Raw genomic sequence first — 17,222 nt, forward strand, 5'->3', positions numbered from 1 at the left:
TTCTAGAACTTACCAGGAATTATGAATAATGCCTCTAATCTTCAATGGTTGCGCGCTGCTCCAGTCAACATGGATTTCAAATTTGAACGATGCCCGCGCTATCCCATAATGCCACAGCACAGTAAGTTATTGTGAAAACGCATAAGTTACAGTAACAACACCTCCTTCTTGTAAATGAATTGCAGTTGACATGGAAAAATACAGTTAACAACTGTAAAACAATTATTTACCCATAATGCATTGCGATCTACAGCTGCATCTTGTAAAATGCTTAAGAAGTAATATTCTGTAAAATTTTGCTGTAAAAACTACAGCAATTTGTTACTGTGCATTAATACTCTTGAGCTTTTGAACACTATAAATGCAAATTGGTCAATACCATTCATATAACTGTAACTATGAACAAATAAAGGTTGAAACTTACCTGTATATTATTCAGAAAAAAAGACAACCACTGTGTTTTGGAAATAATTGTAAATATGTGAGATATGTTTCAGTGGAATGTTCTCTTTTAATAGCTCTGAGCAAAGACACCGATCTTGAAAAACTAAAGATAACAAAGTGTTGCAGTATACTGGGTCGTAATATCAGCAATTAAGATTAAATCCATTTCATGCATTTATTATAAGAAGAGTTTAAGTACAATAATTTAATAATCATAATCAACTGCACCTAATCAACATGTTCTTATTTAAATTAAGAACAATAAATATATGACCTTGTCACCTAAATATGAATATAAAGTAGATTTGAGAGAACATGAATGATAAATAAATGCCTCTCTTCCTCCAATGGCAGGTTGAAATATGCTCAAGCCTATTATGTATAGCATGTTGCGTGTGTGTGGCATACAATATACACAAAAAAAGTTGCTGTTTGGAGTTGAATAGGGAATTTCAAGATTGGATCATTATTTCAATTATTATTATTTTTCTAGCATGATATATTTATGGCAACGGTTATTTTTGTATCCATAATGGAGTGATGGAGTTTGTTGCTTTTCATTTCTTAAACAGCCATGTAGGAAGACACATCGTGGCCATATTCCAGGATGGCAATGTCCAGATTCATCAGGCTCAAATTGTGAAAGAATGGTTGGGAGGGAGCATGAAGAACCATTTTCACACATGAACTGACACCTCTGAGTTTTTTGATCAAGATCTTGTATCTGGTCCAATCATAGACTGTTAAGTAGACTATTTGTCTATATAAATCCCAAACATTCCCTGCTTAAGGCAAGTTTAGGTGACCAGATTTCTGAAATGGAAACCGGGGACATTTCCCATTTGAGTGGTCAAAATATCACTAATCTCATTTGTTATTATCTTTTAATTAAAAAACAGGGGCAATACACACACACACACACACACACACACACACACACACACACACACACACACACACACACACACACACACACACACACACACACACACACACACACACACACACACACACAAACTTTTAGTCTGAATTTAATACAATCCAACACACCGGCAAAAAAAAATTAAAAAATGAAAACAGTTAGTAACCATAATAAACAATATTAGGACTTAACTAAAACACATTACAAAAATAAAACACAAATATGATAAATAAAACTTTTTAACGACTATTTAAACATTTTATAATTATATTTAATATTTTAATTTCACAAGTTTAGCCTATTTTTTACTTCAAATGTTTTGTTACGTTTGTGCATTATAAGTGACTCTCATAAAAAAAGTACCTAACCCTGACACAAATCCTCATTTTGTAAGACATTTCGTAATGTCTTTTCCTCTCTGTTAGTCACTTCCAGCATTAACAGAACATTTCCGTAAAATGATGCTGTGAGTGTGCAGACATCAGGAAAGATAGAGGGAGTATTTGGAGAAAGAGGACATTTTGTGAGTGAGTGAGTGAGTGAGTGTGTATGAGAGAGAGAGAGAGAGAGAGAGAGAGAGAGAGAGAGAGAGAGAGAGAGAGAGAGAGGAGGTGGAGACACACATACCTATACAAGTGTTCAGTATTGAAATACAGGCCTTCCCGTTCATACTCAACTATAACTTTTATTCGCAATAGGATTATTATTGGTCGTACAGCTGGGATTCCGGTGTCCATTTTAGCGCCTTATTTTGTTTTGTTTGTTTCCGTTTCGGTCTCGTCGGGTTTCTGTTGGAGCTTTAGTGTCTGGCTAGCGAGCACAGCTAACCGCAGCTAGCCGGATAAATCTCCTCTTTCCTCGGCCTCAGGAGCCCAGTACAAACACAGAATGGCATTAAAACGAATTCACAAGGTAAATATTATATTTTATGATAATAATGTTAAATTCACTACCCAAACCCTTAATGTGTTAGAAAGCTTGATATGCTAGAAATATGGATGTTAACAAATGCTATGAGGATTGCAGGCTTGGCTGTGAAGGTAACATTAGGCTGATTTTGTTTTATTATGATGTTTAATATTTCGATTTGTATTGTTATTATTTTAATGTTGTTTGCTGTATTATTGTTTCCTCATAAGGAATACTGGCATTGTTTATCTATCTATCTATCTATCTATCTATCTATCTATCTATCTATCTATCTATCTATCTATCTATCTATCTATCTATCTAAATGTCTATCTAAATGTCTATCTGTCTGTCTGTCAATTACCTATAATACCCATAAAGACAAGTGCCAGATTGTAATACATAGTTTAAAGCTAAAATAACGACATTTCTCATTAGATACTGGTTAAAAACGGAGGACATACTGGAATCAGATGTCAGAAGGGGGGGGGGGGGGGGGGGGGGGGGGTCATGTGTGTTCCTCAGTGAATCACATCCATATAAACACAACCTTATGTGAATTCTCATAGTGTTGGTTCAGGTGAATAGTATTTATGAATCATCTCTGCCACAAAAGTATGGGTTGCATGGGACAGGATTTGCCTTAGTGGTTTAGAGTAAATAATGTCGGCATATAATGGTGACATATAGTTCTCTGTGTTGTCATTATCTCTAATAGTGAAATTCTTTCATCTGGGTAAACACAACTAGAACTTTGTGTCATTGCTAGAAGTGCTTCCTGGAAGGCTACTACAAGTACGTAATAATCCGGCGGATAGAAATATCCGGCCCATACCAGCATGAAGTAGTTTCACATTAGTTGTTGAACTTGGCGAAAGGTTCCTTTTTACCTGTTTCGCTGACTTTGAGAGCTTCTATGAATTAGACTGACACAGCAGACTGTTTGCAGGCAGACAGCCAAATACTTAGTTGGTCTCACTTTCTGTGGCATGTTGTACCCATATCAAGCAGTTTTCAGGGCTTAGATTTGTTTAATAGGGAAATTAAATAGAATGACAGATATTTGAAGTTGAGATGAGAATTTTAAGACTGCAAATGCCAAGTAGGCGCACAGCAACCTATCTCACAAGTGATGGCAGGGCTGGTTTATTCCCCACACCCTCTTCTGAAGTATGCAGGCGTAAAAATAGCTGTTAGTGCTAATGTTCACACTGTTCTATATGGGTTGGCTGAATGGTGTCGTACATTGACTCTCGCAAAGACTTCCTCCACCCATGCCATCCAGGCAGCATTAAGGATGACAGATAATTATTATTATTATTTTTTGTTGTTGATCTGGCATTTTTCTGTCAATTAACAATATGCTGAAACATTATTTATGAAGACTGGCATTGATTTAACTCTGCAAACCTTGTTGTTCTCCAGTGGTTTGACACTGACTGTTTAGTTCCTATTTAGACTGGTTAAGTTCCTCATTAGAAGCTCAGAAGGGAATCTCAGATCCATGTTATTTATTTTGTTTCTTGCAGCAAAGACTCAAAGTTCATACTCCATTTAGCAATTTTCTTAAATCAAATTGTTGTTTTGAGAAAATAATGAGGTATCATGAAATCGGTTAAAAAATCTAAACAGTCTGTGGTTTTAATTTCTACCCATAATCCCTCAAGTCTGAGTGACTGATGTTCTCATAGGTATGTCCGTCAGCTGGTTTTGTTCAGAGATGTGCAACCTGCCAACAATATTATGAACTAAACGGTCTACCTGTGTTTGTTTTGATGTCTCTATCTCAGACACCCTCATCATCAAAGAAACCTCTGACCTCTACTTCCTGTATGGTCACATGCTCACATGCACAGGCAGGCGCTGCCAGAGGGTTGCCTGCACTTCATACATGAATTCTCAGAAACGTGCTATTTTCTCAGAAGTGGTTTATACAGTCACTGTATTTTCCGATAAAGAGAGACAGAAAGATCTAGAACAGTTGTTATTTCCTTGTTGTCTAAAATACTAGGTGTGGCCAGAGCTCACAAGACGTGTACACCTTAATAGAGGTGTAATCTTCACTTGCCTCACGATTCGATTTTGATTATAAAACTATTCTCGATGCATCTTTTCCTTCAATTATTTTATTAAAGTTGAATGAAATGAGGTGAAACACTCATCAAAGTTTCAGTCAATGTCATGTCAATCTTGAGTAGAGTAGTATTGCATCCTTCATATCTCCGAAAAGTCTTTAGTTTTATTATATTTATGAAAGAAATATAGGCTGTACCAAGTCTTTCCGGAAAAAACCGAGCGCCTGGAGGCGTATCGTGTGGGCAGAGCTAAAGAATGACGAGTGCGAACGTCCTCGAGCGTGGAGAAACCAATAGCTATCGATCTCAGCTAATAGACATATGATCCAGAATCAGATTTGGAGGCTGAAATAAATTGAACAGGAGAAACAACAACAGCAGGACGTCCGTCTCTGTGGTATGTACTGTATTTAGTGGCCTGTCAACATTTGTGTGTGTTTACTCGCAGTTTATGAGGACATGATTCGGTTTATGGACTATTGTATGTGACTAAACCTTAGCAGTAGCAAGCAAAACGGTTTTGCACGTCAGACTAGTGTAACGTTATACATAGAACAACAATGGAGTAACCGTTAGCGCATTTGAAGTCCTGTGACAGCAGTGACCGTGGAAATCCACTTTGCGACGCAACTGAAGCGATGTTGTGAAGCTTCCCGTCATTTCTGAGTTCAAATCAGTTCAAATGCAGCGCTGCCTTCCCGGAATGCTGTGCTGAAGCGTTGAAGTCACTTCAACTATTGAAGTCACTATTCCCATAGGAATAAAGTGGAGCGTGGCGCGGCGTGGAGTGCTTATGGGCGTGCATTTCCTCTCTCGCTCTAGTCACGCGCGCGCGCACGCACCCTACCGGGAGAAGAGCCCGTACGGCCCATACAAGGACCTTCCGCTCTATTAACGTCAAGCCGACCCATACTCGAAAAAAACTCTCCGAAACTTGTGAGAAAACGGAAGGAGTATTTTTGACACAGAAATACTCCATCAAACGTCCAACATTATTTTTTGAAACTTTGTCTATGTTTAGGATGGGAATCCAAGTCTTTAACAGTGTAAAAAGCTCAGTATGCAGGGAAACAGCATTTCACCCCCCCCCCCCCCCCCCCCCTTTAATAATAATCACTGTATTAATAATAGCGATCAAGTAATTTGTTGGTTTCCTGATATTTAAAGCTGAAGTCCGTAACTTGTTGTGCTCTAGCGGTTAATAAACAGAACTGCGTGGGTCTTGCGGAAGAACACGTTGCAGCCGGAGCTACTTCTCTCTGTTTATGTCTATGGCAAGACACGCAGAGACTGTGCGCCTTCGCAGCGGCTCCTACCAGTCTGGTGTGAAATAGTCCCAATATAAACACTTATTATAATGTGTACCGTAATGATTCAGGGTAAGACAAAAAACACGGTTTGGAAAATGAATTCATGTTGTACATTCTCATTATATAGTTTTTGTAAATCTTGAACACAAAAAAAGTTACGGACAGCAGCTTTGAACATTTTCCCATCGGGTATTGGCTTTGCAATCTTGTGGACGTTCTGGGAATCGCGTACAAGCCCGCCATTAAAACTACTCTCTGAGGGGAAATGAGCCGTCAAGAAGGTAAAATAACTTGCATCACTTAATTAATAAACTTTATTTAACATAACAGCCAGTAATGCACAAATGAGATATGCACAAATAAGCTATGTTATGTAGTTTAAACTTTGAGTTTAAAAAATACAAACATAACACCTGTTCATAAAGACGTAACTTTACATTAATTAAATAAAACATGAATGAGTTGCATGTTGGAAATGTCTCTCTCTGTTGTCTAGGTTCATTTTGTGAAGTCGCATTCAAAACTGTTCACTTACCGGCTTGTTTCTCCAGCATAGACAACATTATGTAACTTTTAACAAGACCTACTCATTTAAAACTCCTTAAATTATATTAACGTCTGCTATGTAACATTTATGTAATAAACATCTAAAGACTGGTTAAACCCAGCCTGATCTGCCAGCGAAGAACAATAACACAGAATATTATACGCACACAGGGCTTGACATTAACTTTTTGCTCACCAGCCATTGTGGCTAGTGGTTTTCCAAAGTTACTAGCCACTCAGCATTTTCACTGGCCACAATTTTGCTGTTTGGAAATTACATTGTATATGTTTAAAGTTGACTTTGGCATGCGTAAATTACTTGATTTTGAGTCATTTTACTTGATTTGGAAGATTTAAAACACACTGCGCGTGTATTTGACTATTCAGGAGCAAGGAGAACTGATCACACGTGCGACAAAGAGCGCTTTTGTTGTGTGTCATTCAGCGCGATTCCGCCTATCTCGCCTTCACTAAGTATAAAGAATTGTAGTTGAATTGTAGCCAATTTTGTGATACGACGGTCTTGGCATTTCATTTAGCTGTAAATTATATTCAACCCGCCAAAGTGGCTAGTGGGAGGGGCTGCCGTACCCGCCACAGCTGAAATCTACCCGCATTTGGCGGGTTGGTGGGTGTTAATGTCAAGCCCTGTACGCACAGTATCGGATTTGGATCGGCTCTACCTGATCCGGCAAATTATGGCGGATCGGAGTCTATACTGATCCCGAGTATCGGACCGGTGCATCCCTAGCACGCAATATATGAATGATTTTAATAGGCTACAACATTGTTAAAACTGTACGTTTTAGGTCGATACATAGAGCAGAGAATAGACTGGGCACACGTCTGTTACTAATGTGACTTGCTTGACATTAAAAAGAGTTATTAAACACAATAATTTGCTAAAAACAATAACTTGGAGTCTTGCGCTGTCTGACACACACACCGAAACCTGAACGATTTGTGACAAATGTTTGCTAAAAAACTGCTGGTCACGTTCAGAAGTTGTAGCGATGCTTTCTTTTCCCAGAAAGAATATGAAACAAATTGTTTCATTCTCAGTTTTTAAATAATTGTTTTTATATAATTTAAATAGATTTTACACACTAATAGCAATATCGTATCATATCGAATATCGCATTATTTAACAAGATATTGCATATTGCATTTTTCTTCAATATCGCACAGCCCTACTAGAAACCAACAAAAACATTATTAATAATTCTGATAATTAGTGCCAGATTAGATGGACTAATGATGATGTATTATCTCTGTTTTGTTTATTTTTATGACAATGTTTACGTATTCCAGTGCGATCCATTCTCTTCACTCTTTAGTCTATTTATGCTCTCTATTTGAAAACATTAAACTTTGTAAATTTATTTTGCCTGTTGTTGATATGCTGTTGTTATAAAAATAAAAAAATAGATGCAACAGCAGTAATGTTAAAAAGACTTTACTGGCACTTGTGTTGTGTTTTTTTATGTAAGAAGGGAGCAAAAATTACAGTGTTTAAAACGTTTTAAATAAAACAGTTTAGCGCTGTTGCTATAATTGTAAAAAACAGAAATAACACAACAAATCAAAATTGGTTCTATATAACAGTTATCGGGCACATAAACATGCAAATAATTGCTATCGTTTGATCTCTAATTAATAATCACAATATAGTTATTTATCATTGAAAAATAAGAACAAAGACACAAATAACACAGTAAAACTAGCCTAATACAATATAAGAAACAAATTAAATTAACAGTTATTTCATTTTACATCTTTTTAAAGGGTTAGTTCACCCAAAAATGAAATTTCTGAAATTGTAAAGGACTATAAATCATAGTGTGTGCACGGCTAAACCGTAGTTCCGGAAAAATCTTGAGTTCTAATTAAAAAGTTTACCAACATTTACGATCTTAACAAACAACTAGAATGTTTGAAATGTTGACATTTATTGGGGCAACGTGAACTAGCCTTCAGACCAGCTCTTATTGTTTGAGGCTTCCAAAATCATCAAACACTGTATCATTTATAAAATGTATAAATGTATTTTGCCATAAACTTATCCATAACATCAGAGAGAAATGGTAGGGGAATAACACTGATGTAGACGCACCAAACCCTGGTCGCAAGCCTAAACTTGACTTAAACTGTAAACTTGTCCCTCAAATTTGATTGGTTGATTGGAATGTTGTTCCAGGATCAACAAAGATGTTGATCCAGGAACATGTTGTACTTGAAATCCCATGAATCACAATAATATTAACTAAGTACACGAGCATAAATTGCAGCAGATTTCTCTTCTCTTCTTCTTCTTCTTTTTTTTTGTGACTTTTATGTGACTGTGAGGAAAGCAAAAAAACATTTTGCTCAATCAACTTCTGATGTTCTTTGTTCAGTTACATTAAGACAACAGGACTGTCATTTCCTGTCTGCTTTTTTTTTCTTTTTTCCAAGAGTTGTGAAATCTGTCAGTATTCTGTCAGGGTGAGAGCATGTCAAATCAAAGGATAAATTGTCCACTGTTCTTATCTAATCCTGATGACACATGAGTCTCTGCTTTGATTGTTCTCCAGTTTGGGCCTCAGGACAGAAGAGCATATAGTTGTGACAGTTCATTAATTACGTTGTCTGTCTGGAAGAGGAATGCATCTGGATTCAAATGAAAGGACTCTACATTTTTCTACAGAGACATTTTAGATTTTATCACTTTATGTGGCTAAATGTGACTTATAATCGAACCAATTAACTGACACAATGGCAGATAATGTACATAATGTAGAATGGGGCAATTCAGCACTGGGAAGATGAATCTGTATTTAAACTGGGTCATTTGACATTATTTTTTGAATTTGGTGCTTTCTAGACTAAGAAAAGACAGAAAATGTAATTTTGTCTCATGGGAATGAAAGAACAATTCCCAGAATGCTTCACTGCCCTACGAGGCCACTCTTAAGGCCACTGCTACTGAATCACTGATCACTTTCCCACCACGTAAATTTTCATAAAATCAGTTCAGTTAGAGAAAAAACACTACAATTAAAAACTGAAGGTGTCTGTTCAATATAATGTGATTCAGCCGCTGAGAGAGTGTCACAGCACAAACACAGCAGGAGTCAGATCCAGCCTGATTTGATTTCACCCAGTAATCACAGACTGGCTTATCCACCGGGTACTATTGGTGGGTTTAACATGATGACGTATAGAGAAACGATGGGTCATTGCCTGTTGATCACACCTCTTGTGGTCTGATTGGTTGAAGGAGTATCCAATTGCGTACAGAGTCATTTGAATTATGCTCGTTTATCACGCCTCTTGTGCGGTGGAAAATGCAGAGCAGACTCCCCAGATCAATGTTCAATCTTAAAATGAGCTTGGTCTGGTGATAGTCAGACAACATGAAAATCCCAGTGAACCGGAAGTTGCAACTGATTTTATTCCAGGAGGTGAAACGGAATATTGAATAGAGGGCAGGGTTTTACTTCAGCTCAGCTTTTCCTCTCCATCTCTTGCTCATAGCAGACTAACGGTTGGAGTGGTTAAGGATATTCAAACCCAAGCCGTCAAACTGACAACATCTGAGCGGGAACGCCATTCCATTTTGATTAAAGATTATCACGGCAAACAATTTTGTTCTGTGTATTTACTGTATGTGTATGTTCTGTTCTTGCACGTATTAATTATTTACCCTAAAACCTGTAATGTGTGCTAACAAACTACAAACAAAAGGTTGATTTGATTTCATAAAAACTTTAAAAGAGACTGTCGAATCAGAGCATGGCACATTTATTACTGGTTATCATGTCTGTCTTGTCCTGATAGTGGCATACAATTTAAATTTGTATTTGTAATTTTTTAGCTGAATTGTTATACGTAACATTATAAACTAGCTGTGCCACTTCCTTGACACCCACTGTGATGAGTAAAAGTTGGCAGTGTGTGTCTTGTATATTGCTTACATGCATTGCTTTAAACCAAGCTGTTATTGGTTATTCAAGAAGATTTTTCCTATTTGTATATGGCCCTACTGTGTAAGAGATGAAATTGCCATTTTTTTGGACACAATCTGTCTAGTCGCTGAAATAATATTAGATTTAATAAAATGCACGTATAAGAATTGTGAAAGAATACGAAAAGTATGTTATAATAGTTTAAGATTCAGTATAGTGTGCTGCAGGATATGTTTGCTTCCAAAGGTTATTTCATGTCAACTAGCTTTATACAATTCTATCAATAACTTGTATAAATTAAAAATATGAGCTTTTTTATCATAAGTGACATGGAACCTGGGAGCAATGGAAGGTGTTTAGAAAAGTATAGAAACGGATGGATGAATGATGACATGGTTGATACCCAGAATTATTATTTTTTAAACTAAATCATTATACATACTTAACATTATGAACCATCTGTGCAACTTCATTGACACCCACTGTGATGACCGAGAGTTTGCACAGAGTGTGTCTTATCGCTTACATTTATTGCTTAAAACCAAGCAGTATTGGTTATTCAAGAAGATTTTTTAAAATTTTAAACAGCCATACTGTCCAATACTGAGAAGATCCTATCCAATACTGATGCATCCTCTGTCTTTAGGAGCTGACTGATCTGGGCCGGGACCCCCCAGCGCAGTGCTCAGCAGGACCGGTTGGGGATGACTGTGAGTTATTTCGCTTTCTGTTTTCATCACCTGTCTCCAAGCATATCACAGAGCTCACTGTAATGAGATGTTTCTTGCTCTTTATTTGCAGTGTTTCACTGGCAAGCAACAATTATGGGACCTGTAAGTGGATATATGTCCTTATTTGCATGTGCATATTAATGATGGATTGTGGCATTTATTTGCATGCAGGGTCTGTATTTTTATAGCACTGAATTCACTAAAGGATTCACAGAAATTGTGTAACACTATTGTTTTTTCTTTGTTTCTTTACAGAATGATAGTCCATATCAAGGGGGGGTGTTTTTCTTGACTATTCATTTTCCTACAGACTACCCTTTCAAACCACCTAAGGCAAGAATTGAGTATTTAAACAACCTACAGGTTTAATCTGTGTCTAAAGAATAGATTTTAAAGAATATGGCATGTTTTTTTGATTTTTGGTTTTTTTGCACACAGTCACATTCAAGAGATCTTCAGGAAAATATCAGTTGGTAGATTTGAAATATATGCGGCCTGATCGTCTGTTTCACCCTCTCATTTGCAGGTTGCATTCACCACAAGAATTTATCACCCAAATATTAACAGTAATGGCAGCATCTGTTTGGATATTCTAAGGTCGCAGTGGTCTCCTGCGTTAACTATCTCTAAAGGTGAGCCAATAAAAAATAACCGAATCATTGACCTTAATATAATACCTTTTTCTTAAGAGTTATTTTAATGGATAGGCAAGATATGCATTAAGATTGTTTATGCCATGTGCCAACCTCTCTCTTCTTTCTGTCGCAGTTCTATTGTCCATCTGCTCACTGTTATGTGATCCAAACCCAGATGATCCATTAGTGCCAGAGATAGCGCGTATCTATAAAACAGACAATGAAAAGTAAGTGGATTTGTTTGTCTTAAGCCTTATAAGTAATATTTAAAAACACTCCCTTTGATTTACCCCTACTTTTCGGAGCATAACACAGCACACAGATGTCGTCGTCTGAGACAGCAGAGTAGCGAGCGCTCTGTAGAGCATTTTGTCCGTTTAGGGCTACTGTAGAAACATGGCGGCGCAAAATGGCTTCTTCACTGTAAGGGACCAGCGGTGTCTGTAGATAGAAATGGCTCATTCTAAGGTAATAAAATAACGGTTCATTGTGCAAGTTAATAAAACCACTGAAAACATTGTTTATTTTATTGTGATCCTCATAAATATTACACACTACACCTTCAATCCAGGCTGTTTGTTCTTTAGCTGGTGTAAATAATACAAGATACTTTTTAGTGAGGGGTGCTCTCATGCCACAAGTTCTCGCGAGAACTCAGAACTCACAGAAATAATCAAGGATGCAAAATAATATAAGTTTTTCAAATTTTAATTGAATATATATCATTTGTATGAATCATGTAATTTGTAACCGTCAATGTGATGAGATGAAACATTAACATTAAGTCATTTTCACCAACTCTCCTATCAAGCTCATCTTTTGGGATGTCTTTATTTATAAAAACCCTTTGGAGTTTATAAAAGATAGTAGATAGAAGGTAAAATATTTCAAAATGCTCCTGCATTGTTTTGTATTTTGTTACTTTCAGTCAAATAAAAGTTAGTCACATATTTCGTCATTTTTATTTTCTTTATATTTTTTAAAGATTATCTCGTTCTTGTGAGCCCAATATTGTGTATCATCTTGTGAGCTAAGTGTATCATCACACCCCTACTTTTCGAAGGTGTGAATAGTTTGATTTCTCCTCTCAGGTATAATAAACTAGCCAGGGAATGGACAGAGAAATATGCCATGTTATAGGGCTTAAGGTGAGCAAGGTATGCAAGGTGGGAGAGTTTTTTTGTGTGAGCATGAAGAAGGCTTACTAATCTCTGACGTCACCATGTTGCAGTACAGTTGGTGCTCATACTACTGGATGTGCTAATGTTTTTGATGGTTTCATAACTGGATGTAAATTTTCAAAAAGAAACTCATATTACACATGAGAAATACACTACCGTTAAAAAATTTGGGTTCAGTAAGATATTTTGTTTTTTTTAAAAATGACCTTTTATTCAGCAAGGATGCTCTAAATTTATTTGAAAAAATGAGATTTTATACTTATAATTCAAAAATCAATAAAAAATACCTATTTTAAGTACATGTTTTACTTTTTTCAAACGTTCTACTCATAAGAGAAAGCTGCAAAAAAGGCAGCAAATCATATTAGAATGATCATGTGACACTGAGACTGGAGTAATGATACTGAAAATTCAGCGTTGACATTTAGAAATGTACATTTATTTACATAATTATATATATATATATATATATATATATATATATATATATATATATATATATAATTTCATTAAATAAATGCAGCCTTGTTAAGCATTAGAGAATTCCGACCCCAAACCTTTCAACGGTATTGTATGGCTGGTAAAAATGTCATTTTAATTTTAAAAAATAATATTTTCTTGCTACTGAAAATAAGAGTAGGCTATGCATGGGAAATTTTTGCATATAATTTTGAGTGATTTGTAATATATACTGTGTGTAGATAGATAGATAGATAGATAGATACACACACACACACACACACACACACACTGAGAATACAGATAGATATACAGAGTATACACACAAACACACGCATACAAGCTTAACAAAAATAAATGTGTGAATCTAACTCATCTGGTTTTTTTATTTTCCTGAATAATTTTTTGATCCATTATTTCATTTGTGATGTTATTCATTTCGATGACTTGAAAAATGAACCGGTTCTCATACAAACCAGCCAGTTATTTTTTAAATGTTTACATTTTAAAGGCCATGCATACAACAATCAGATCTAAATATGTCTGGTTTTATCATAGGTTTGATGACAAAAGGTTTGGTTGAGGTAAACCGTTCAGGCTATAACCAGCATCAAAGTAAATACCAGAAGTAATGTTTAGAGTTGTAGTGTAGACATGGTGAAGATGCCACTGCGTTTGACCTTGAGCTGTTTCTGCACTCTGTGTGTTTATGTTGGCCTAAGCCGAGTTGGCAGACGCACCGCTTGCACAGCATGTGTGACTGTGCCTCTGCGCCAATGCCACACTTCATTCCTCTTTCTTTCTCTTGCACAGGTACAACAGAATAGCTCGGGAATGGACTCAAAAGTATGCCATGTGATACCCGAGGAACATCAGACCAATCTGCAGTATAGCTGGGGAAAAAAAATGAACAACTTTTTTTTTTTCTTCTTCCCCCTTCAATGAATTGACAGTTCCCATGTATTCAGACAATATCAGCTCTGCTTGGTTATTTTGACCCCTTTCAACCTTCATTCACATGCTGTAAAAAAGACCACAATATTGCAAAGATCACCAACTTTGATGTTCAGAAAAATGCTCGTGTCAAAGAAGCATGTTTTAACTACGAGCTCAGAACTTTTTTATTGGAGATAAGAAAAGAAAAAAATATAACTAAGGTGAAACCATCGAACGCTTCTGACTCACGCCACTGGCTAGAGGTGCTATTTCAGAAAAAACAACAACGATTCCGCAGGTGCCAGCGTACCTCAAAGTCGATCTTTTGCTCGGTTGGCCTTCATGTTTTTATATGCTTTTACAATAGCAATGAGAAGAAATATGGTCTGTGAAATATATTCTTGCTTATATCTGACTGTTTCTTACCAAATCAGTCACGTCATTGTATCAGCAGTTACAGAAAATATATATTTTGCATGTTAATGGAACAATTAAAGTAATTGGTCTGTGGTCTGCCAAAAATGAATATCTGCAGACGATGTTAAGCAAATACATGTCCACTCTTAGAGTCTGAGAAACTTATTTTGTTACTCCTTTTCTCTCCTCTTTTTGATGTTTTTAGAATGAGGAGCTATTAGTTTGTCTATCCTCCTAAACACTGTTCTCTCATTGCACTGAATATATGTGATTGGAAGCTCTCAACGGATGACCGATCAACTAATAGCTCTACCAGCTGTTCATTTTGTTTGCTCAATAAAGTTGCTAAACTATCATTTTGCGTTTCCTTCTGCTGTTCCACTGAGAGAAGTCTGTTTAAGAAACTTGCACCAGTTGCACTTTATTCAGTTCACTATTCAATATCTAGGACAATAATGTTACGTGAATGGACGGAATTTGATACTGTAGTTGTTCGACCATGTTGCGAACATGCATGACTTATCGTTCAATTGAGATCTCCCAACAACTGCTGGACTATTATTAGTTCCCTGAAGGAGGGACCCCAGTTCGCCCCAGTGAGGCGAAGAGCAGCTAACCAACACCATTGACTTTACATGTGGACATATGTAGTGCAGTGGCCATGTTCAAAGAGCACAGTTTAATACCTTTTTCTTAAGCCACTTCTTAAAATCCTGCAGCAATATTCCCATGTCTGAATTATTTCTTTTTGCTGAACTTGGTTTGTTGGTTTTAAGGACCTCCTGACGATCTTAAATATGACTCGACCCTCTTTAAAACCTGCAGCCAGCAGATAAGTCTGACCAGGGGAAGAGATTTGTAAACCATTTTAGACCTTTTTTTATATTCATATACGGTATATGTCCACAAGTGGGCGCAAGAGGACAGGAAAGGTTTTTGAGAGCATACATGTTAAACAGGAGTTACGTCACAGGGAATTTCCAGTAAGGAAGTCAAGCTGTCTATTCAAACGTCGCGTTGATCTCGACATGATTTACTGTGATCATTCGCGACGGGCGATTAAAATCGATTGATCGGTTTATGTGCCTTTTTAACCCCAGTGGGTCTTCTGCATATCCATGTCTAGCAGACGCAGAAATCATCCGGAATAAGGAACTTGCCTTGAACGGACTTTCTATGAGCTTACATTAGTTGACTTCAGCAAAACATGGAGAAATAAGTTGTAACGAATAAGAAAAGTTGACTCGGAATCCCAGATCCCAGCTGTTTGATGTTGATCCTGAACTTCGAATATCTGTCAGGAAAGGTAAGCACCCTCGTAGATCCATCCAGCCATGCTTGTTGTCTTTGAGTTGACCATGTTGCCATCCAAGGGTTGTTGTGATACTTTGCGCTGCTTAACTTCCTACTTTGCCTCAGAGGCCAAATGCACGTTTCAGCTCTCAAGGACTTTTGATAAACTCGTTTAAGGTGAGTACGAACAGCTCGTGATGCTCATTAATAATGTGTTTTTGATTAAAGTTGGTCAGGATCCAACAATATAGTTTGAGATAAGTGACTGCTATGTGTTGTGCTGGCCTTGTTGTGTCAAAATCTATCAACACAGTATATTTGAGCATCAAGACGCGTTCGGTCCGAACATCCGGAGTTGATTAGCCTAACGTAACGTTACTATTGAAGTTTTATTTGAATTTCGATTGTAACGTTAATGTTCCAAACGCGCGAGATTGGTTTAAATTACCGTGGATGTAGAGTCTGTCATTCGGTGTTTGAGAACAATAATAGTGTGGTTGGGATTTTGATTATTTTCAATAACGCTGATAATGTTTTGAAACTTAAATTAAATGAATAAATTAAATAATTTCCTCACTGGTTCGTTCAGCGACCGATTCTGCAGGTCACAACCAGTAGGTGGCGAGGCAGACATTGCTTTACTGTGAGTTATTCATTTGATCTTTCACTCAACCGATTCCTTATAAATGACAACAAAATTTTACTGTCTATGCAAAATAGATCTGCATTTTAAAACTTTCATTCATCACAACTGCAACTTTTATTATATATATATATATATATATATATATATATATATATATATATATATATATATATATATATATATATATATATATACACATACATACATACATACATACATACATACACACATACATACATACATACACACACACACACACATACAAAAATAATCGTGTCCCTGCATCATCTTAAAGTTCCCCAAAATTAAAACACTAATGCTTCTCATGTTGTTCTAAACCCATAAGAATTTGTTCATCTTCTCAGCACAAATAAATATTTTTTTTAATGAAATCTGAGAGCTTTATGTCCCTCCATAGACAACTACACAAAACAAATTGATGCTTCAAAAAGTTCATAAAGCGATCGTAAAACTAATCCATTTGCAGTGGTGGAGGAAGTACTGAATCTCAGTACTTAAAAGTACAAGTAACAGACACGTATTTACTTTAGTAAAAGTACTAAAATGACAATCCTACTTAAGTAAAAAGTATCTGATTTTAAATGTACTTTTAAGTATTAAAAGTAAAAGTACTTAACAATTTATTCTCTTAATGTCTATATTCTAATAATTAAAAAGAAGAAAACAGTATGGGCTGTGGCACTTTAATTAAATGGTTACTTCAATGATTTAGCATTAAGCTTTGTATTTAAACTGCGTTATTAATGTAGT

The 17,222-nt window shown here is 36.3% G+C and overlaps 1 protein-coding gene across 1 annotated transcript in view; it reads left to right on the forward strand.

Moving 5' to 3' along the window:
- Positions 1 to 1,933: 1,933 nt before the first annotated feature.
- Positions 1,934 to 17,222, forward strand: part of nfkb1 (nuclear factor of kappa light polypeptide gene enhancer in B-cells 1) — a 65,971-nt gene continuing 50,682 nt past the window's right edge. Inside the window, exons 1-8 of the mRNA XM_067457144.1 lie at positions 1,934 to 2,278; positions 10,800 to 10,863; positions 10,955 to 10,986; positions 11,140 to 11,217; positions 11,411 to 11,516; positions 11,653 to 11,746; positions 13,973 to 14,005; positions 15,769 to 15,818. Of these exons, the coding sequence (XP_067313245.1) occupies positions 2,255 to 2,278; positions 10,800 to 10,863; positions 10,955 to 10,986; positions 11,140 to 11,217; positions 11,411 to 11,516; positions 11,653 to 11,746; positions 13,973 to 14,005; positions 15,769 to 15,818 (481 nt within the window). The 5' untranslated portion in view covers positions 1,934 to 2,254. The remainder of the gene's footprint in view (positions 2,279 to 10,799; positions 10,864 to 10,954; positions 10,987 to 11,139; positions 11,218 to 11,410; positions 11,517 to 11,652; positions 11,747 to 13,972; positions 14,006 to 15,768; positions 15,819 to 17,222) is intronic.

This window comes from Pseudorasbora parva, chromosome 11 (genome assembly GCF_024679245.1).
Source record: "Pseudorasbora parva isolate DD20220531a chromosome 11, ASM2467924v1, whole genome shotgun sequence".
Taxonomy (NCBI): Eukaryota; Metazoa; Chordata; class Actinopteri; order Cypriniformes; family Gobionidae; genus Pseudorasbora; species Pseudorasbora parva.